The sequence below is a fragment of the Adelges cooleyi genome, unplaced genomic scaffold (assembly GCF_023614345.1).
Source record: "Adelges cooleyi isolate 19-005CV unplaced genomic scaffold, UGA_ACOO_1.1 ACOO_flye_CR_arks_rails_tigmint_CR_PRNA_784, whole genome shotgun sequence".
NCBI lineage: Eukaryota > Metazoa > Arthropoda > Insecta > Hemiptera > Adelgidae > Adelges > Adelges cooleyi.
Genome location: NW_026096496.1, coordinates 1858512 through 1882686, shown reverse-complemented (window position 1 = coordinate 1882686; position 24175 = coordinate 1858512). Strand labels below are relative to the sequence as shown.

At 33.4% G+C, this 24175-nt stretch overlaps 1 protein-coding gene across 1 annotated transcript; it reads left to right on the top strand.

Annotated features, from left to right (window-relative positions):
* The first annotated feature begins 1301 nt into the window (after window positions 1–1301).
* LOC126845434 (G1/S-specific cyclin-D2-like) lies at window positions 1302–2150 on the top strand. Its single transcript, XM_050584087.1, has one exon. The coding sequence runs from the start codon at window positions 1302–1304 to the stop codon at window positions 2148–2150; it is 849 nt and encodes a 282-aa protein (XP_050440044.1).
* Window positions 2151–24175: the final 22025 nt, after the last annotated feature.

Genomic DNA, 24175 nt, shown 5'->3' with positions numbered 1-24175 from the left:
AACGGGCAATCTGATTACAACCTAACCTAACCTACCAAACGACTGTTGATCATATTTTCGCTATCGGGGATACTGGTTTTCAGCCGTAAGATAAACGTTTTAAATTAAAAAAAAAAAAAACAAAGTTTTTAACATTTTTAAAACATAATTTTTAAATTATATTAAAAACAGTTTAAAACATTAAAAAAAAACATAGTTTTAAACTTTTGTTTTGTAACTTTAAGGACAGCCGACGCCATATAATTAAAAAAAAAAACTCATTTCCTAATTAAGTAATTATTCATTAACTGGTTGTAATATTAAAGCGCTGTGGTAGATCACAGAAAATGTTGTTTTCTATATTATGTGTAACAATTGGTATCTTAGCACTTACTTGCGGCGGTTTACTTGCGGCGGTTTGCGGAGGTTTTTTTTTGTGCGGTGTAGAGGGCGTCATTATCGGCGATACAGAGTGAAAAAAAACAGGTACCGAAAAAAATAACAACAACCGGCTTCGTTGACTGACCGTTTACGTCGTTAACGTCTACCTAACGCGTTGATTATTGGGTATGAAAAAAAAATTATAACGTTTTTTTTTATAGTTTACTTTTTATAGTGTCCGCTAGTCGCTACTCGAGAGTTTGACCAATCTGTATTGAATTTACTTAGGGTGGGGGGGGGAGGCTCATAAGCCGTTGAGCCACTATAGCGTCTTAAATCGTGGTGGCAAAGTTGTTTTTTGTCGGCAGGCCGGCGGAAAAGACTGTCCGGCCCCCGGTCTCCGGTACCTAACCGCGGTCGCCGTCGCACCGAACACACGGTTAGTAGGCCCGTATATTATAATATTATATATTATACGACGTCTTACCGGTTATGGCTATTATTTATTTAGTTATTCTTTGTTATGCCGATGCCATATGCTAATACAGTATATTAGCATATATTTAGGCAGAAGTCGGATTCGAACCCACGCCCTCAAATTATCGGGTCCGTCGCCTGTTCGGACATTTGTAATGACGCATTGTTAATGGGTTAGGTTTACAGTTTTGTTTTCTTGCTCAGTCACGTAAGAACACGGTAGTTAGATTTTATTTTTAACTAACCGGCCGGGTCGAAGTTTATTTGCGCCAAACTAAATATTGTTTTAACTAATATTGTTTTATTTATTTTCGTCGTCAAGAGTCCGCCCGACCACGAGACGTTTATTTTTAAATATTATAATATATTTTCCTCTTCGTTCGTTCAACGACGTACTATACCTAACCGTGCCGTACAGCCAAAAAAACCTTCGGAGCGGTTTCACTGAAATGTCGACATCCGCCATGGATTTGTTGTGTTGCGAATCGCCGTCTCTGAGCGTGGCGCAAAAGGATCCTGCTCTGCTGTCCGATGACCGGGTGTTTAACACTATGCTGCAAACGGAAGTTCGGTACCTGCCCAAACCCGATTACTTGCGGCTAATGCAGAAGGAGATCACGCCCGATCTTAGGAAGCTCGTCGTCGACTGGATGTGGGAAGTTTGCGAACAGAAAAAGTGTCAAGAAGACGTATTCCCGTTGGCAATCAACTATATGGATAGGTTCTTGTCTCTCAAACCCATACAAAAAAAGCACCTACAGCTGTTGGGCACCACTTGCCTTATGGTAAGCTCCAAGCTCCGTGAGTCCGACTGCTTGTCCGGTGACCTCCTGGTCTTGTACACTGACAACACAATCACGACCGAAGAGCTGCTTACGTGGGAGCTGCTCCTGTTAAGCATCCTGAAATGGGACGTGTCTGCCATTACAGCTCATGACTTTCTATGGTATATACTTAAAAGACTGAAATTCTTGGACCCAGCCAAAGCGTACGTGGACGTTGTTATTAAACACTGCGGAACGGTCATCGGCATGTGTGCCAGAGATTATAACTTTTGTTCGTACCAGCCAAGCATTATAGCGGCGGCCAGCATTGCAGCCGCTCTGAATGGACTAGACTACACGTCCGTCAACAAGTTGGATTTGTTCACTAAACTTAACCACATCACCGGGTTGAAAAGTGAGTACCTGAAGACTTGTCAAGAGCGGATCGAAGAGATGGTAGAGACGCACAAACGACAACGCAAAGAGCTGGAGTTTGGAATGTACGTCAAACCGTACACCAAGACCGCCATGGTCGAAGACATTATATAATTTAAGTAATTATATAGACATTTAAATTATAAATTTAAAAAAAAAAAATGTTACTATTTTGAAAATATTAAATTAAATATGAAACAAAAACAATAATAATTATAATAATAAATTAAATATTTTTCAACCTCTATAATACTAATTTTAATGTTTTTTTTTAGCAGTTCAAAAAAACTGTTTAAACTGTGTTCAGTTATAGCTAAAACTTTATGATCAAATTTCCGTAATGTATGGTTCAACGCACAAAATTTGGGTGAGATCATTATAAGAAATACCTAAACTGACAGCAGCCATTTTAACTAAATACAAATCTAACCCTAGATACATTAACCAAATATATAGGTAAAATATGGGTAAAATATAGGTTAACTATTAAATACATAGGTTTTAAGTAAAAATAAAAACAATATTGGTATTATCAAGAAGTCATTACTGATTACTTGTATTCGAAAAAAAAGCAGTAATAACTTTCAGTTGTCAAACGACCAGCGGCGACTGGAAATAACAAAACAACAGCGACTTGGTAAGTACTAAGATTGTAATTATTATTATTGTTATTATCCTTATTAATTGGGCGTACTTGTAACTTAGTAATGGAATGGGTTACGTTGTTTAAACAAAATTAAAATACATTTAAGGACATTTATATTTATTTAATATTATTATTAATATTAATAGTTAACAAAAAAGAAAATAGTTAAAATATTTATCACATGTTTAATATTAAGCGATATAATAATGTTTTTTTTTTAAAAATAGTTATGGTTTTTAAATTTTAGGAGTAGAGAAATTTGTTGTGTACGATTAGACTTCTTAATGCTCATAATAAATGTTTTCTGGTGGTTTTGTTAACTTACATTAAATGTTAAGTTTTTTTTATTTTTCCTTAACACATTGTTTTTTTTTTTAAACAATTTAGCAAGTATTAATTGAGCATACTTTTAGTCTATATAAATAATTAGTATACTATTTAATATTGTTAAAAGGTATTTCGCTTATTTTATGCGCAAAATACCTTTTTCTGGAGAAGGAAATGGTGTATGTTAAGCCCAACACGTGCGAAAAAATCCCATTTATATTATATGCAAATACTAAAACTATATGTATAACCTGAATTGATTACACCGCAGACGGCGGCTGAAGGTTGGTACCATCGGTCATTACATTGTCATTGTATATATATTTTGAACATTCATACAATTTATTTAAATGGGGTTTTTTTTTGTATAATTTATTATCCTGTTTTCTTAAACCTTTCAGACAAAGTACAATATTTATAGCTGCCATTTAATTGTACACCTTTTTTTTAGGCGGACAGTAGTGGGCGTGGACCACTCACGCACTGCACCGTAACAAATTATATATACATATATAATATATATGTATATATCGTACCCCCCCCCCCCCGCTTAAAAAGTGACTCAACTCGATAAATGCCATTTTCCAATAGAGCCATTTAAAAAAAAGTACAACATAATGTAAAATATTGTAATACCAGAAGTTGCGTGGGCAATAACTTATATAATATAATATATATTAAGTTATGGCACATACATCGGTGAAAAATAATAATAATATACTTATGACGTTTTGCCACAATAATGTTACGATATTTATTTAAAATATGCTATAATAACCTCAAAAATCATGTTTTTGAGTTGTGTCACTTTTTAAGCGAGGCGGTGCGAATGTACGCACATGACACTGCAAGCCTGTGTCATTCTTTGTACCTAATCTCCATAAAATAACTTCTGCTAACCTAATAAAGGGTTATCGAACAATTGTTTTAACAATGTGTTAAGGTTCACAAATCTCGATGAAACCCAATTTACATTAACCATAATTTAACTACAATTTACATTAACTATACTTATAGTTGTTCGATATAATTACTAATAAGTTAAATTCTTAACAAATATTGGTAAACCCAGCTGATTGAATCATAGACATATTTTTTAGGGTCCAATCTGCTGTGGTCACGTATTGCAAACTCAAGTTAAGTTCTTTGAAACATGTTTAGACTTTAGTGATAAATGGTTTACAGTTGATGGAAATGAGTTAAATGTCAATATCGGTTTTATTTCTAACGTATTATTAGATTGCGATGCCGAGCGATATAGATACCATTTAATAAGTAAATACTTGTTATCTATTAAGTTTAAGTAAAAAAAAAAAACATGACAGAACATAGAAGTCTCATACCAACTTATCATTTAACACCGCCCTGTTCACCACAGCCTGAATAAACTTTAGATCTGAGCGAACGAGACAAATTATTATTTTTACTATTTACTATTTAAACAGAAGCAGAGTACTTATTTGTAAGTTAAGTCGGTCGACCAAAGACCAAACAATCACAACATACCTAATATAGACAAATGCAATGTGCCATTCCGACATTTTGTTTGTTTTGTGTATACATGCATAATATTTAGTTTTTTCTTTTTATGAAGAAATTTATTAGCACTGAGACACGTTAGTTTAGAATTGTTTATATACGTAAATCGATATTAAGACGGCAGCGGCTACGAAGATAAAATACGTTAAAGTATGCAACCCGTATAAACTAGTGCCCACCGCCGTGTATCCTAAATTTTCTAGCATAGCGGCCTGCCGAATAACCGTATCTACGTCGTGACCCAACATCATAGCTAGAGCGCCGAAAAAATCGAATTGCGTACATCTGTATTCGACGTTAACGTTTGATATGTGCGGATCCTCTTGGACACTGTCGCAATGTTTACACGCCGTAGGGCTGTCAGCTCCACAAAGCGTATTTTTTAGCGTATCTGGTAAATCCGACGGTGTACATAGCTGAATGTGGGATTTTTCCGACGTCGACTTGGCGTGACACGAACACTGCAGTACTCTACAAACGTGTAGAGCGCCGTTGACATTTTCGAACCGAAAACATCTCGTTAGCGTACTCGTGCACGTAGTTGGACACGCCGACGACGCCGGCTCCGGCTAAAAATGTTAACGCCCGACCGGTCAACGTTTTTGGTGTACGTTGAGATATGTATTCAAGCGCTTGTCGTACTTTCGACGTTTTCGGTAACGCCGCTGCGTCCGCACTCAGTTTGGCTTTATCCGATGCGTCGGCAAAATAAGAACTTTCTTCGCGTAACGAGGGTTCTAGCCGTTGTATTTTTTTCAACCGGTACGCTGGAAGGCTTTTATATTCTGCCGTCAAATCGACGATCGCGTGCGGGTTGTTTTTTGCGAAAACGTCGAAATCAGCGCCTATCGATTTGAACGCTTCCTCGAAATCGCCCGTTTTCAGTTTACCTGCTATATGTGACGCGAACGAATCTCCTATGCGTAATTTTGAATTTTCGATCGAGTATAGTGATTTATTGGCAAACATTTTCTGCAGGCCGGAATGCGATACTGATTTTGTAATATTAGACGTAATGGACTCCACGTCTTCAGTTATCTCGCCGGGGTGGTGTGCGATACTTGCCAGAAATCCCATATTAGTGTCAGTACTAATTCTCTTTGTATTTAGCGCCTATTCGTTTTATTTTTTGTACATCCGCTGACGTAGGTAGACCCGGATCTTGAAATGTATTTCGCATAAACTCACAGACGTGACAAGTTCAAAACTTAAAATTAGTACCGGTAGTTCTGCTGATTACCACTGAGGGGAATGCGACGGCAAGGCGCTCTGAGTGTTTTTGTAGGACGTGCTTATTCAATAGCCTGATCTCATCGGCTTTTTATAAGCTATTTGTAAATTCAATAATACTTCAATAGGAAGCGCGGGGGGCTCCTAAAGTCCGGATAGACAATCTAATGGCTAATTACAATCTATGGCTAATTGTAAATTTTACCTTTAGTGGCTGATTTAACCTATCTGCGCGGCGGCTGTTGGCCAATTCGGACGCGACCACATGCGAAACAGCTATTTCGCTAATGAATTATTACTATTTACTTGTAGGCCGCAACTGGGAGGGTAAATAGTTATATTTCATTTCCTCGGTATACTAATTGATTTGCGGAATCAGCCATATTATGTAATTAAAAAAAAAAACACACATGCACAAACCCTATAGAGAATTTACTTATTTATTGATTGCGAATACAACACTTGAGTCGGTACTAATAATTCCTATTGCGTACAAAATAATTTCATGTGCTGTTGTCTGGTAATATTTCCCAAAAATGTGTGAACCGGGAAGCGGTCTCCGAGCCAAGCGTCGTCTGCAACCAATAGCCCTCGTTGTCATCGCCGAAAATGTTCTCTTTTTCCGACTCTAGCAACGCCGAACAATATTTTTTCAACTTTTTAGACGAACCACAATGTTTCATTTTGATAATAAGAGAAATTTCAATCTGCATTGACCGTCTAAAACCTGCTGGAGTCGGCGCTGATATCGAGCCCATGATTCGACCTGAAATCAAAAGTTGGATATCTAGAATTACGGCTAGAGTTCTATATTATGTGTTTACTTAGTAAGACTGGTTAATATTTTTTCCGTAATCGCATTGCCGCAGAGCTTACGGCACACGTTAGTTCAATTGATAACTTTTATATTATCGCTATAAGGGTAATAACATTCTTGACTACAGTCGAAACCAATTATTATGCTGATTGTCCGGTACAACAAAATATACGGATTTTATGATCGTAGTGGTCAATTAAAATTCGTTGACGGCGTGACGTTAAACGTAGAATTCGACGATGAAGTCGATTTAAAACAATGCGTAAAATCTCAATTGTTTACAGTGAAAAGACTTTTTTCCGCCCGCGATATTCCCGATCAATTAGTTTTGCTCAATGCTGTTGAGTACGCCGATAGGTTACAGTCGGATTTTACACGTTTTTTTACCGGCAGCGTTAAATACCGCCAACAAGATCGCACTAATAATTGTTCGTTTGTGGCCAACGAAACCACCAGCGCAACCGTCGGCGATCACCAATACGCCAGTGACGACGATAGGGGAGCCTTGACGGACGTGCTGTCAACTGATGCCATGACAAAATTAATAGCAATCGCCTTTAACTGCATTGGTAAAAAAATAACGCACATCACAGACTACTTGGACGACATTAACAAATGTTTAACCGAAACGATGAACCACACGTATCAAAACGAGCGCTATAACAATTTGAAACAAAAATGTCAACAAACTATGAAACGCATCAGACTTACAGACGATTTAGCCGATTATGTTAAACTTAGTCAAACATTAATGGAATTAGTGGTAACCATGCGCAAACCATATATAACATACGGCTTACTATCGATTTTATTGATGCACACTACTCTAGCGCTGAACAAATCACAAAACAATAGAATATCGGTCCAATCGGATGTACATATGACCGTCACCGACGTATATTCTAATATCGCTTTAATGATAATCGTGGAGAACTTACGGCAACCGAAAGACGAATATTGTTTGAATTTACTCGCAGATATTTGCGGGTACTCCGCCGACGGTATTAAACCCATCAGTGGATTAGACTGTCATACGACGAAATATTATTTGTTCGTCAATAAATTGCGTAAAGTCTGCAAATCAGAACTGATTGGGTTAATACCGGCATTGGGGTTACAGAAGTGGAAAAACTACATTAGGACTTGTGAGAAAAATTTTGATTTGATGGAGTTAGTAGTCGAATGCATGCCGAACAACCTGACGCCAAGTCCTAGGTGCCGACTGCTCTCGAAAGTAATAGAAGCGTACGACACGCAAATCAACGTTAAATATTCCAATCGAGATAGTTTTACCGGCAAAACTCTGTTTCCCTACGCTTTGATGTGCAATGTAATTCTGTAAAAAGAAAAGCTAGAAAAGACATTTCTTGAAAACCGGCAAAACTTATTCGCGGAATTAAAACAAGGGGATTTACCAACTTTAACAATCAATGATTTGTCATTAATTAGGCATAATATTCACCGTGCTCGTTTATCTGTGCATCCCCCTTTGCCGAATAGCCTTGAAAAATTACATGCTGCTTTGGGGTCCATGGATATTAAGACCAACATAGGCGAACAATTTTTATTTGTTAATGACAAAGTAGCAGCTATAACTGGTTTTTCTACGCAACAAAATATAAAAGTGCTGTGTGACGTAAAGAACATTTATATTGATGGGACGTTCAACAGCTGTCCCAAAAACTTTACACAACTTTTTACCATCCATTATCTTAAAAATGATGTATACATACCTCTTTTTGTGTTACCTAACAAGTGTAATACTACGTACACGTGTGCGTTACAACATGTAGGTCGGCACTGCATATATGTTGGTGTAATGTACTTTCCTACTGAGGTTCTTATTAACTTTGAACCAGTAATTCACATTGCAGTAGCGGAAGTCTGGCCTAATGTGCAAATTAGAGGATATTGTTTTCATTTAGGGCAAAGTTGGCGGAGAAAAATACAAAGTTTAGGTCTCGCTAAAATATATAACGCTCATCCTAATACACCAAATGGCTTATATTTAAAGTATTTTTTTGGATTGCCATTTTTAAATTCTGATAATGTCATTGACTGTTTCACTGATCGCTTTATGGCAATACAGCCAGCTAAAGACGATAGAATTTTAAAATTTACCGACTATATTTTCGAAAACTACATTTTACCAGACGCGACGTTCCCCCCCTTCCCCAATATTTGGGCACAGTTTACTACCAGCTGCAACCGTACCACAAACAGCTGTGAAAGTTCCCATTCGAAATTAAACGGTTCATCCTATACCAGCCATCCAAATATCTATAACTTCGTCGATGTGCTACTCGAAATTCAACCGGAAACGTATATTAAATTAAGAAGTAAATTGTTAAGAAAATGTAAAAAAATGTGCAAGAAAAAAGCGTTTATTAGAGACCAAATGACAAAGCTAGAAAACAAAAAATCGAACAGTTTGAATTTGTTAAAAGTTTAAGTTTTAAAGAACACTATACAGAGTGATTCATTAAGGATAAGACACTCATTTTCTCGAAATATATTAATATTTTGAACAATATTTTTTTCCAAGATTTTTTGGTACACATTGTTCTATATTTTTCAATATTTTGAAAACTTTTATCACCAATCCTTGAAGGCCAAAAAGGGGGATTTTAGTTTTTTTTTAAATGACAACATATGTTTTTATTTTCAACATTTTAGCGTTTGAATTTTTGATTTTCATTTATTTGCTCATTTGTTATGACTATAAAGATTTGATTTTTTGACTGTATTTCTTAATATTTTAAATCGTTACTACAAAAATCATGATTATATTGTTGTAATCGATTAAGTAATTTAATCATAAAGTAATCGATTATGCCCAATACTGCATAATAAAAATAAAATACTACCAGCTACTTGCTAAAATTTTGTACTTACTGCAATCCAGTGTGAAAATTTGAACATATTGGACATACACTCAATGTGTAAAACAACGATAATACATATAAATATCATAAAATATTACACATTTTTTTTTTTAATTTAAAAGTTTATTCCGAAAAAAAAAACAAAATAACAAAACACAAAATATATATATTTATAATATACTAATAATAATGATTTTTTTAGAGAGTGTTAACTTTGCGCATACGTTTTAGGATATCTTTTATTTGATCATTGGCAGCATATCCTACAAAAGGACTAACCACAACGGCTATATTAATAAATGCATCTTTTTTCGACATGTGTTGTTAATTCTGAAAAAATATGCACGAACGAAACTGTTATGAGTTTTGTACATTAAAAACCTACCTATTATATCATTATAGTAAGTAGTATTATATTATACGTTTTAAATTAAGAAAATAATAAAAAAAACGTTTTACTTACCCTTAATATTAACTCTCAGGGGCGGCCAGGCAAAATTATTCTGATAGAAAATGTTGTAAATTGTAACAAAAACGTTTTTGCCATAGATACTGTATTAAACATGTAATGAGGATAGCCATAGAAATTTATTCGGTACTTCAATAAGACATTAAAATGCTCTTTCGTGGTTGCTGACTGACTCGACTGAAAAATGTTTACACAATATACTGCTTCAGTATTTTCCTGGGGTTTCTTTTGTTCAGAAATAAATTTCTTTTTCTTATCATTTGTACAGCGACTGTTAGTAATTTGCAAGTGCAATCTATCACATTGTGCACAGGTATCTTTTTTGGGATTTTTCACCTTTAACCCAGATGTTCTAAAATATTTTTCGTTCTACTAACAGGAGTTTGTACAGTTTTTCTTTATTCATTATAAGCAGAGTTTAAAGTGAAGTACCTATGGTGGTAGGTATTTATTTCTTGTCTCTTTCCGACAATAATGGCTTTCACAAGTTGGAAGGCTTTTTAAGTGTTGTTTTACCATCTTTATATCTTCAGGTAAAATTTTATTGGATGGATTTCTGATTTTTTGTTTATCCGGAGTACTTCGACGTTTTCTTTGACTATTTTACCTTTGTTAAGTCAAATTGTCTCGATTTTCTCTCCAGCACAGGCAGTTTAAACAGTTTTTATGTGAATGTGATTCGGCGTATTTACGTCAACACAATAATGTTCGTTGGTTGAGTAAAGGTAAAGTGATCGAACGTTTTTGGAATATAAAGGCAGAAGTAATCACGTTCTTGGTAAACTGGGAATCGGAAGAAGCAAGGATGTATCATCAATTCTTAACAAACGAGTGCAATATGCTAGCTGTTGCTTTTTTAAAAGACATTTTTAGTTGAAGGGAAACGTACATTCTGGAACAAAAGGACGATTAATGATCGATGATTCCGTTGTTAGGTCCTATTGTGATTGAATCATCTCTTTGTGTAAGTCATTCGCCCTATTGTGTAAGCGAATCATCTCTTTGTGTTTCGGGACTAGTGCAACAAAAAATACGATCACCACCGTTAACCTACCTCAACCTTTGCCGCCCTATAGATGATTGCCATCCGTACCGTCCTAACCGTAGACGTTATACATATATAGGTAGCATATAAATATAATGTTAACCAAACGCAAAAACAATATTTATTTTCAGGTCTATATTGAATGGGCATAAACGAACATTTTCTTAAAAAATTGTATACACGTTTGGGTAACATTATATTTATATGCTACCTATATATGTACAACGTCCACGGTTCGGTTGGCGTGTGCATGTTAAAATGTGTACAATAATTTTAACGTTTTCAACACAATTATAATGGTGTATAAATCCTGGTTACCTAGCCGATGTTACAAAAATATGTAATAGGACCACACACATCGGCACACGCATGGCAGGAGGTTTTTTTTGCGGGGCAAAACAAAATTCCTAGTCAACATACATAACCTGAACCATTTACTAGGTACATTTTACTAATGATATTTATAAAGAAAAAAACATTCCCCCCGAAACCTTACCGAGCCTACGTACCTAAAAATTATGTAGTCACGACAAATAATATTTAGTGTTAGTCATTTCAGTGAACGGTCAGACATTTTACTTGCTAAAATATTAACAAAAAAAATATCGCAATGGTAAATTCTAAATTACCATCTACTTGCTTATGGAGTGATATGTATAGTTCGCGATTTAATTTTGCTCGTGTCTAAATACCCGTTAAAATACGGGGTAAATCAAGTTCGAAAATATTCTAGTGCTTTTAAGGAGTGGAATGTTGCATATAGTTGTAAAACGATTCAATAATTGTGATTATGTTTGCAATGCATATGTTTGTTGGAGCAATTTTGAAGGCGTAGAGAGGCAGCCCGAGTTCGGGATAAGAACTTTTGCAATCAAAGACATCAATGCATTTTTCGCATTTATGCGTTTAATGCATTGTAAAAAATGCAGACAACCACTACACCGATGGTACACGATCGACACACCAATTGCGAGAAATTGGAGTTTACTCACGCATGACAAGTTTGTAAACTATGTTGATTTAGACATTGAATTTATTAACTTGTAATTTTTTTTACTAATATTAGATTTAAGAAAACAGTGATAGTTAGTGTAATTTTGTTTACTAATATTAGAATTAAGATTAGGATTGTAAAATAAATAGTTTTACTTAAAATAAACTTATTTTTTAGTTTAAAAAAACCAATGCCCCTTTTTTTTAATATTTAATATAACGTAATTTATAATATACTTAAAACTTCATTTTTGGTTAACTATATAATATCAAGCGGCTGATTATTGCAAGTGTAGTCTAAAAAACTTTATTGAAAATTTAAATTTAAGAAAAAAGTATAATATAATAACTTGCAATATATATATATATACTATTAGATAGAATATAATATAATTTTTCGGTATGTAGGTTTAAATCGACGCGTCAGTCTGACGCCGAAAAAAATCGTTATTAGAATTGCCATATATAACATGAATATGTACCATAAAATATAATAAAAGGGACAAAAAAAATAGTCGTTAGAAATCTTTGACAATACCTTTGAGAATATATAGTATAGACCGACCGTATGATGGCGACAAGCAAGGGGGTTTCTCAGAACTCTGTACACCATATGAACCCTTAGCGTGTATTATACAGGTGCAAATAATTTGACCGTAACAAATGACACCTGCGTTTTAAGATTACATTTTTTGGTTAGCGCTAATGGCGAGAAAATAACGCCTACATTTTTGGGGGTGGCTTATGAATGCAGAGGAAGGGATTTTTTTTTGGAAGGAGTTTGCAGTGATCAGCACGGTCAATTATTATACTGTGTACAATCGTCAGATGTATTTTTGCTAACCTACCGTCAACAGTGTCTTGTCAACAGTAGTTTTTGCTCAACAGTTTACATTAATTTTCACTGTTTAATTTTATATATATCGATTTTGTGTTTTTTTAAAAACAAAATATCATATTATAATCTTAATATTATTTTATTACCGCATATAACATATTAACGCATTTAATCTAATAGCTTAAATAACATATTAACACATACTAACGCACTTAACACATTTTTTAAGCTTTTTAACCTATTAACATAATATTACATATTTTTAACATATTTTTAACATATTATTATTATTTTAGTAAACTTATAAAATTCTTAAACATGTATAAGTGTAGTTTGTGTGATAAATCATTCTCTACAAGCTCTAATCTTAATAGACATTCAAAAGTCCACCAAGGTATTAGGTTTGCATGCGGAGAATGTGATTTTGACTTCAAATATCAGGGGAATCTATCCAAACACTGCATTGCCAAACACGGTAAAAAAAATTTTTTTTGTTTATACTCAAAAAAAATGTGATTTAATTTTAAAAAATATAACATTTATTCAGCTGGTGCGGGGCGAAACGGGCGTCCAGGAAATCCTCTTCAACAAAGAGCATCGGTTATTCAGCACACATCACACATGCCTTCAACATCTGGTTTAGGTTAGTAAATGAATTATTTTATACAAGTATATAGTGATTTTTTTTATAAGAGAAACGTGAAACACATCACCAATATTAAATTATAATATATTTACTTTAACACCATGGAAAGAAAAAAAATTAGCTTATAAAAAAATATATTCACAATATATCATTGAATAGATATTTAAATTTAATTAAAAAAAAAAAATATATAGCCATTCATATATTTTATGGTTATAAGCTATTTTTTCCTTTTAATGATTCAAACCGTTCAACCATCTTTAACATTTAATCTATACTGAAAAATTATTTTTTCCAATGCAGGTCGACAGGCAGAACAACAGTTTTGGGAAAACGAAGACGACGGAAACATTTGTCCAAGCCGAAAATAATATGGCGTCAATTTCAAGAGTTGCTACAGGTTAGTGAAAAATATGTATACCGCATTAATTTTTTTATTCGTTAGGTTAGGGTAGGTTACCGTAGTAGGTTTTTTTATATGTAACATTCACTATAAATTTTTTAGTAAAAAATATATATAGTTATGACTTTAATATATTGTTTAGAGTAAATATTATACATTTTGCCCTACCGTCCTGGTCAATTTTTTTTTCAATTTATTAACACTTAGACACATTTTCACGGTTTATATTAAGTAAGGCCATTATTATATTATTAGGTGTATATAAAAGATCGTTCGAAGAACTGTGTGACAGCGAAGGCGATGAGGCACGCTCTTGATAGTATAACGGTCAACAGAGAAAACAACGCAAATAATAAACGGTTGAAAAGCCACCGTTTAGCTGCAGTAACGAGAGAAGGATTCGTTTTGACCACCACAGGGCTTAGAGATTTATGTAAAGCTTATTATAAGAAACATTTTAATCAATTAGCGGACTATGAATCTTTCGTGGCTGATACCAAACCTCAACTAATCGAACTTCTTAAAACACTCGTTGCTGAAAATGCCATCAAATATACATTGAAACTTGAGTCGACGTACAAAATCCCATCCACCGAGGTTCTTGAAAACCGGGTTTTCAAGACGTCTGCGAGGACATTGCTACCTGAGACCATCATTGAACACCAAATAACTGATGACTTTAACAAATTATTAGTTGAAGAAGAAGACATGGCTGGCAAAGGATCGGGGTTTTCTCTGGAAAAGATTGATGGTATATTAGTAGATGTGTTTAAATATTCGCCTTTCGGTGGCTCATCGTATATACCACTCCCGGAAGCCATTGAAAATAGGAAAGCAACAGTCAATGTACAAAACACGGATCAGCAATGTTTTCGATACAGTATATTGGCAAAACACGTGACTACATCTAACCCGCTTAGAGTATCACACTATGAAGGTATGGCAAACCGGTACAACTTTGCCGGAATTAATTTCCCCACGCCGTTGTCCGAAGTAAAGAAATTTGAGAAGAATAATAAAGAAGTGTCCAAAAATGTTTATGGTTTCAAGAAAGGTAATCGTACGTATAAAAACAAGGCGAAGAACAACATTCCTAACCATAACAATGAAAAAAAATATTACATTATTATTCCATACCGAGTATGCACCATTGAGCAACCGAATCATTTCGATCTGTTATACTTCAATGATGGGAAAGGCAACTTTCATTATTGCTATATCAGAAACCTGACACGACTGGTTGGTCATCAAATGTCTAAAAATAACAAAGAAAAGGCCGTATGCAGACGATGTTTCAAGACTTATGTGGATGAAGCAGGAAAAACCCCAAAGGAATTCAGACTGGACGAGCATAGAAGAATATGCAACAAAAATGAATCTGTGACGCCAATTCTACCCCCACCAAAAACTTATATGAAATTTGAAAATTATGGTAATACTCAAAAACATGATTTTGTGATTTATGTGGATTTTGAGTGTTTGTTGAAGAAACCAGCTGCAGATAGTAATTTCGAGAAAACTACTGTTACCCAAGACCACGTGCCCATGAGTTATGTGTACTTAGTCAAGCCTAGCGAGGATGTTCCAAAAGAGTTGTTAGATCGATTTAACATACCTCAAACTCCGGTTGTTTACAGCGGTAATAAAAACAGCGAATTAAATTATGTGCCAAAACATTTTATTCAAAGTATTACCGATGTAGCACGGAATATCGAGCAGCTTTTAAACGTTAACACCCCTATACGCATGTCGACACAGGACGATAGCAACCATAAGGCTGTCGTGAACGGCGGTCAATGCCCTCTCTGTAATTGCAAATTTTCAATATTAAATCATCCGGTACGCGATCACCACCATTTAAGCGGTAGATACAGAAAAACCGTTTGTAATAGGTGCAATTTAAAAATGCAAAGTCCAAAGTTTGTAAGTTGCATTTTCCACAATTTATCGTCTTATGACTCGCATATAATCGTTACTGAATTAGGTCATGATCCACACGCAATTAACGTTATTCCTAATAGCGAGAAAAAATTCATTTCGTTTTCTAAATTTATTTCGAATAAATTTTCAGTCCGATTTTTGGATAGTTATCACTTTATGGCCAGCAGTCTTGACAAATTAACAAATAACCTTGCCTGATCTGACAAGTCTAAGTTCCGTTCTGTGTTGAGTGCATATGGGGCGGACAATATAGATTTGGTGACTCGTAAAGGTGTTTACTGTTATGAGTATACAGACATGGGAGAAGCTTAAAGAACCGTGTCTACCACCGATAGAGCAGTTCTATAGGTAAAATATAATAACAATTATATAAACTAATAATAAATAATTTTTAACCAAATCATTTTTTATAGTTCACTAACCGAAAGTAATATTTCTCACTATGACTACGACCACGCGTTAAAGGTTTTTAACCACTTCAAATTTAAAACTTTAGGGGAATATAGTTTATGGTTATTAATATATATATATATATATTTATTTTAATTCATCATTTTATTGATAAATAATTATTTTTAGGTATAATGAGTTGGATGTACACATTTTATGCGATGTCTTTGAATAACAAACTCATTAGAAATAACGTCCTTCAAATTTCAAGTATAACAAAACAATTGCGTGAGACACATGAATTAGCATCTGATAACCTTACCAAAATTAATTATATAGTAACTAATATAGAAACATTAACTTCAAGTATTACAAAACAGCTGCGTGAGACGCAAGAAGTAGCATCCGATAACCTTAACAAAATTAAATCTCTTGAAACTAAAATAACATCATTAATTAAGGATAATGAAATTTTTAAGTATTCAACTAATAAAACGATCATAGACATTCTTAATATTTTGGAAACCGTAAAAATTAGCTTGGCATATACTATAGTAGTAGAACGCTTCCTTCCCTTCTACTGAAAAAGTAAACAGTTATTTGATTTTTCATAATGACCTCTGCTATTTTAGATATGGAGTGTATTATGTCTCCGGACTCTAAGTATTTAATAAAAGAATTATCTGTAATTGCAACTGACACATGGAATACTCAACATTGGATATTTAAATATAGCTTTACACAAAATTCAAACAATAAATCACAAAGCGTTAATAAATGGTTAGCCAAACATCATCACTCAATGACACCTCAATATGGAGATGTTGAAACAGAAGAAGTGTCGAGAATTTTAAATTCTTTAACGTTCTCAGTTATTTACGTTAAAGGGCTACAGAAAATAGATATTTTACATGAATATGTACCTCATATCAATATAATTAACCTTGAAAACATCGGGTGCCCCAGTTTAAACCAACTGCACGCTGAAGATTCCTATCCTTCATGTTTATTTCATATGAATTTAAATCCTACACACTGTACTTTTTATAAAATGTTTGCATTAAGGAATTGGTTTATAAACAATTTATAACCTTGTATATTATCATTGTATTTTAGTTTAAAACATATTATTTCAATAATAAATAACTTTTTTTTATTTATCAGATATTAGTCTATTTTATTTACAATAAAAGTAAAAAATAATAATAATATCTTAACTATCTAAGTGTGTCACATGCATATTTTTTTCTACAAATCAAAGAGGTGTACATATATATATATAACATAACAAAAAAATATTTCAAGACATCTAAAATATACAATAATATAATGTTTACATGGTAGGTTAGAGGTGAGATTATATTTAATTAAATTTTTAAGTTACAATAAAAATAAAACAATAATAATATCTTAACTATCTAAGTGTCACATGCATATATATATATATATATGTACAACTCTTTGATTTGTAGAAAAAAATATGCATGTGACACTTAGATAGTTAAGATATTATTATTGTTTTATTTTTATTGTAACTTAAAAATTTAATTAAATATAATCTCACCTCTAACCTACCATGTAAACATTATATTATTGTATATTTTAGATGTCTTGAAATATTTTTTTGTTATGTTATATATATATGTACACCTCTTTGATTTGTAGAAAAAAATATGCATGTGACACACTTAGATAGTTAAGATATTATTATTATTTTTTACTTTTATTGTAAATAAAATAGACTAATATCTGATAAATAAAAAAAAGTTATTTATTATTGAAATAATATGTTTTAAACTAAAATACAATGACAATATATAAGGTTATGAATTGTTTATAAACCAATTCCTTAATGCAAACATTTTATAAAAAGTACAGTGTGTAGGATTTAAATTCATATGAAATAAACATGAAGGATAGGAATCTTCAGCGTGCAGTTGGTTTAAACTGGGGCACCCGATGTTTTCAAGGTTAATTATATTGATATGAGGTACATATTCATGTAAAATATCTATTTTCTGTAGCCCTTTAACGTAAATAACTGAGAACGTTAAAGAATTTAAAATTCTCGACACTTCTTCTGTTTCAACATCTCCATATTGAGGTGTCATTGAGTGATGATGTTTGGCTAACCATTTATTAACGCTTTGTGATTTATTGTTTGAATTTTGTGTAAAGCTATATTTAAATATCCAATGTTGAGTATTCCATGTGTCAGTTGCAATTACAGATAATTCTTTTATTAAATACTTAGAGTCCGGAGACATAATACACTCCATATCTAAAATAGCAGAGGTCATTATGAAAAATCAAATAACTGTTTACTTTTTCAGTAGAAGGGAAGGAAGCGTTCTACTACTATAGTATATGCCAAGCTAATTTTTACGGTTTCCAAAATATTAAGAATGTCTATGATCGTTTTATTAGTTGAATACTTAAAAATTTCATTATCCTTAATTAATGATGTTATTTTAGTTTCAAGAGATTTAATTTTGTTAAGGTTATCGGATGCTACTTCTTGCGTCTCACGCAGCTGTTTTGTAATACTTGAAGTTAATGTTTCTATATTAGTTACTATATAATTAATTTTGGTAAGGTTATCAGATGCTAATTCATGTGTCTCACGCAATTGTTTTGTTATACTTGAAATTTGAAGGACGTTATTTCTAATGAGTTTGTTATTGCCGTCGTGTGATGAAACTAGAGTGTTTATAAATGTATCAGAAGTCTCTCCAAACACGTTCATAGTGATACTGGCTATAATTGCTTTATATCACCCCTATTTATCCAACTATTTTCTGTTGACGGAAATCCTAACCATTTAACATACAATTTAGATCCTTTTGTTCGCAAAATTTTTTCTACTAAGTAGTCGTGGGGGGCTCTGTTTTGTTGACTATAGTAATGCAAAACACCTCCATCGACCAGTTCAGAAGGTATTTTTTATCAAGGAAACTTTTAAAAATTGATATTCTGACGTTATCACCATTTTTAAATCTGACTTTTTTATAAGGAATCACACGTTCGCGTAATTTAACTAGTGAGGGGTTTGCATTAGCTTGTGCAAGTGTTAATCCTATAGAACTGTGTATAGTATGATTATATTTTTCAGTTATTGATGGTAGAATATCCATCCAATTATGTGAACCTCTAGCTGTGAACTCCCTATACATAAGAGTTTTAAGCGTTCTATTAAATCTTTCGACGACGCTTGCTTTCAATGTTGAAAAAGTTGAGTACCGTTTTACTTTATATTTTTCAATTAATTCATCAAACAACTTTGAGTAAAACTCCCCACCTTTATCCACTTGCAAAAGTTTAGGACACTGAGTATCAAATATTTTAGTCATTGCTAATGTAACCTCTTTACTGGTTTTTGATTTTAATGGTGCTGTGTATGCATATTTTGTATAACAGTCTAATATTGTAAGTAAATATTTATACCCCTTATTAACCCTGGCATGTTGTACCATTTCACACAAATCTGCTTGAAACAAATCATTTTTACCATATAATACAACTCTTCTTCTAACAAAGTTTCTTCTTGCTGGTTTGTGTAGTTCGTTGGCGATTTCCCGTTTAGACATATGGAATTCGTTTTATTAATTTATACTTGAGTAGTTCTTGCCAAATTAATGTGATTTCATTCGATACACCCGTATTACCTGCTGCTTGTGAAGCTAATAGTAATTTTAGACGTTCGCACAATTCGTTTGGATCTTTCCAAAATATAAGCTCTTTTTTCTTAATATTAAAGTAAGACCGTCTCCTTTGTGGAATAAGTCTACAATGAGATTATATTTATTCCCACCTTTTCGAATATGCGTTTTGTTTTTGTTTAAGTGAACATTTGATTTTAATAACATATCTTTATAGTTCACCAAATCTGACTTAGTATAGTTGACTGGGTTTTTTGAAAAAATTAACTGAATGATACCCATGGTTAATGGGTATGACGTGTTATCTAAATAAACTGCATTTTTTTTAGCCTCGAACACTAACGCACACCCCCCAAGAGTAATTTGCCCAGTTTTTTTATCGTGTTTAGGTCCATAAAGTTTATCCAAATTATTAGACTCTAACAATGTTTTTATGCGCGTGTTAATAAAGTCTTCTAAATCGGCCACATCATGGCTTTGATCTTGTGTCTGTACGACAATATCTGTACTCGTTTGTACAGATTCATTTACCGGTTTTTCTTTTGATTTATTTTTAGTTAATTTTATATCCGTTAGTTTTTGGAGAGCTTCAATTATAGGATTTAGATTTTGTCTTATGGCATGTTCGGTTTTCGCGTTATTTTGTTTAAGATCTTTAAATTTTTGTTTAATATTTTCTCTAGCTTGTATTAATTCCTTCATCAATGTGTAACTTTCCTCCGTCATGTTTGAACGATAAATGACTAAATCGCTATGTGAGTTAGACTCTATATAGTAACAAACGTGTCGAAATTGAGCCTATAACGGCCGTTATCTCTCTCATCGTCTTTGCTAATAATTATAAAATTATATTTTTCACGATTCCAACAGGTTATACAAAACTCGTTAAATTGATTATAGGACATATCAGAAGCTACATGATCATTGTAAATATGTTTTAAGTTGGTCTGATCCATTTTGAACACCACAAGAAAGTTTGCGTTATCGCGTAGAACTCTTTTATCTAAATATGAATAACTTTGTGCACAATATAATAAATCCAAATTATTATGCCGACCACGAGCAAAATATGCACGTATAACACCTTGACTTTCTGTTGAAACGTCATCGAATATAAATGTGCTTTCGGGTAAAGCTTTCTCGGGTGGAATTTCAGTATCACTTTCGTTGAAAGTAAACCTCTTCATACCATCAATACCAGATATAATATCCTTTAACATTTTATATTTCGGTTGATCTACAGTTTTCGAGTATAAATAAATGTTTTGAACTTAATCCCATTAATGTTAGTAAGTAAAGAGTACACGCAGTTGGTTTTCCCCCCTCCACTAGGGGCTAAAATTAAGGTGCGGATTGAATGTGGTAGTAAATAGCCATTTTTAGACTTATTCTGATACATCTGCGGAGGATCCGCGTTTAAAACTGAAAGTTTAGTAGCTTGTGGTAAAAATATCATAACGGTATAAATATATCTGATTAAAAACGTTAGGGATTATACGATGTCTACACGTCGAAAGAACAACACCAACAAAGGTGGTGGTATACTAAACACTGCTATAAATAATCTTCCATTTGAGTTACATTTACCAGGATATAGGTAATTAAAAGTTAGTCATAAAAATAATGATTAAAACTAATTTTTTTTTTGAAAAAAAATTAGATTCGCAGGTCCCGGGACTAAATTAAAAAAACGGTTTGCACGAGGTGATAGAGGTGTGAATAAATTGGATGATTTATGTCGAGATCATGACATTGCATACGATAAATCTAACTCTCTGAATGATAGACACGAGGCTGATAGATTATTAGAGGATAATGCATGGGAACTAGTTAAATCTAAAGACGTTGGACTTAAAGAAAAAGCCGCTTCTTGGTTAGTAACTACTGCTTTAAAAGCTAAACAAAAGTTAGGTATGGGGGTTCAATTTAAGCAGGTTGTATCCGCAGCAAAAAAAGCTGTTAAAAAGAGTACAGAGAAAAATATGACTAAACTGGCTAAAATCGCTATGGTAGCAGCTAAAAAGGTTGTGGGTAAAAATAACAAAAATAAAGCAGTACCCAGAATAATAGCTATTCCTCAATCTGGAGGGTTTTTACCCATTTTACCCCTGATTGATGGTTTAACTGCAGTTGGATCTTTAGCTTCTGGAGCGAGTAATATTGTTAAAACTATTAATGATTTAAGGGCTTCTAAGAATACACCTGTCAAGTTGGGTAAAGATTTGTTTTTAACACCCTATGGTCAAGGAAAATATAAGTTAGGAAAAGGTTTATTTTTAGCACCTAAATCATCAGGAAAGGAGTTAAAAACCCTAAAAGTAATAAACGAGGAAGTAAATCAAAAAACTAATATCAGAGCTACCCAAACGTGCATTATTTGATTTTGAAATTAATAAATGTGCGCGTCTTCTAAAAATACCCCATTACAGGGAAACCTGTTGTAGAAACACGTTGCCTGTTCATATAAGAAGCCAAGAAGCTTTTGTTATTAATTTTTCTCGGTCGGTTGACGCAGGTAGCCACTGGGTAGCTCTAAAGAAGAACTTAACCCCGCTTATTACTACGATAGCTTTGGTTTAGAACCCCCTCTTGAAGTTCAGAAATATTTAAAAGGTTGTAAAATCATATACAACTGTGAAAAACAGCAGCAATATAATACATATAATTGCGGACATTTGTGTTTAAAATTTTTATCGCAACCATGACAACACTAACACTAAATAGTAATTCTTCTGAATTAACGTGTTTATTTTTTCCTCCGTTAGAAGTTGTTAATAATTCAGAATTATGTTTTTTAAGTCTTCAGACAAACAACTCTATACCAAACATCAAATCTGGGTGTAACCGTATTGGTGTTATACGTGAAAATGACGGTGATACAGTTACTAATCTACAGTTAATAACCATACCTACAGGTTCTTATGAAATAGTAAGTCTAGAAGCAACTATTAAATCACTTTTATCAGATATAGTCACATATTCGAAAGGGTTTCAAAAGTTTTATACAATACCTTTAATGGTTCAAGTCGTTCGTTTAATTTCTTCATCCACACGTCGATCAATTCCTCCACAGCAAATCGTTTAATTTCACTTATGTAGTTGACTTCATCCATTGGATCTATCGCAGACGTTATAGTGTTGCATGAGACCTCCTTGATGTAGCTGGATAACTCGAATTTCGTTGTTTTTTTGTCAGGGAAGAAACGTCCATTGTAATACTTTATCATCATCTGCATTTGTTCCTTGACTTTTTCCAGGTTGATTGTTAAGTGTCTTTCCATACATTCGTGAACTATGTATTCCAGTTCAGCTAGTTTAACTAGATCCATACGATTGAGTAGAATGCGACAACCGTCTTGTGTTTGCGATTCGATTACTAATACATTTTCTTCGTTGTATATCATTTTAGTTAATAAAAGATTGTTGTCAGAGAAAAAGATTGTTTGTGTATTTTTTTCCGAATTCTCCATAATATTAGACAGTATATCACCCGTCTTCATATACTCGACGGTTATACTCACATATCTGGACGGTGTTATAATATGAATCATAACACTTAACGAATTTTTAGGGTCGATTCCAATTTGAATGAATTTGCGACCGTTAAAGTCTAATGTATAGCTGTTACATGCGATGAGCTCGTTTGGCGGAGTTGGTGGAAAGTAGATATACTTTTGCTTTTTATAGATTGCGGCGGTCGGTGCAGACATCTTGTTTATAGTTGGTTAAGTATTTTTTTCAAACAAATTAAACACTTTAAAAACGTACAATTGCATAGAACTGAAGAGCCCAAATACTGAACAACGAGTGTTTCATACACCCCATTGCAACCGCGGTCTAAACAGTTTATGAAAATTAATTGTGTGGGGGTTGGAACCAATAAAAATTCATCATTTCGATTTAGATATCTTTAAAACAACGTTAAATGGGTTTAAACGTGTCTTAACCTGTAGAGACCTGTTAAGCCGCACCTGACTATAAACTGCAATGCAGGTGTAACTGCGAAATCATGTCTTTTATTGTTGTATATAACCCACTTTTGTAGGCAACCGGGGGTGCGGGTTGAATGAATCACAAGTCATGTTAAGAGTCACCTGCTGTTAAAAATTCTTCATTTAGATTTAAAGGGAAGGTATCTTTTAAAACATCTTTAAATAACTATACAATGGGTTTAAAACGTGTCTTAACCTATAGAGACCTGTTAAGACACACCTGCCCACATACTGTAATGTAGTTTTTTTGTGCAAAATTCGAGTCTTTTTATTACCATTGTATTTGAGATACATTTCCTAAGTATTAATAAATTCTATA

What these genes read in the sequence shown, in the direction of transcription:
- LOC126845434 (XM_050584087.1), top strand. Translation starts at nt 1,302, where the DNA reads ATGGATTTGTTGTGTTGCGAATCGCCGTCTCTGAGCGTGGCGCAAAAG.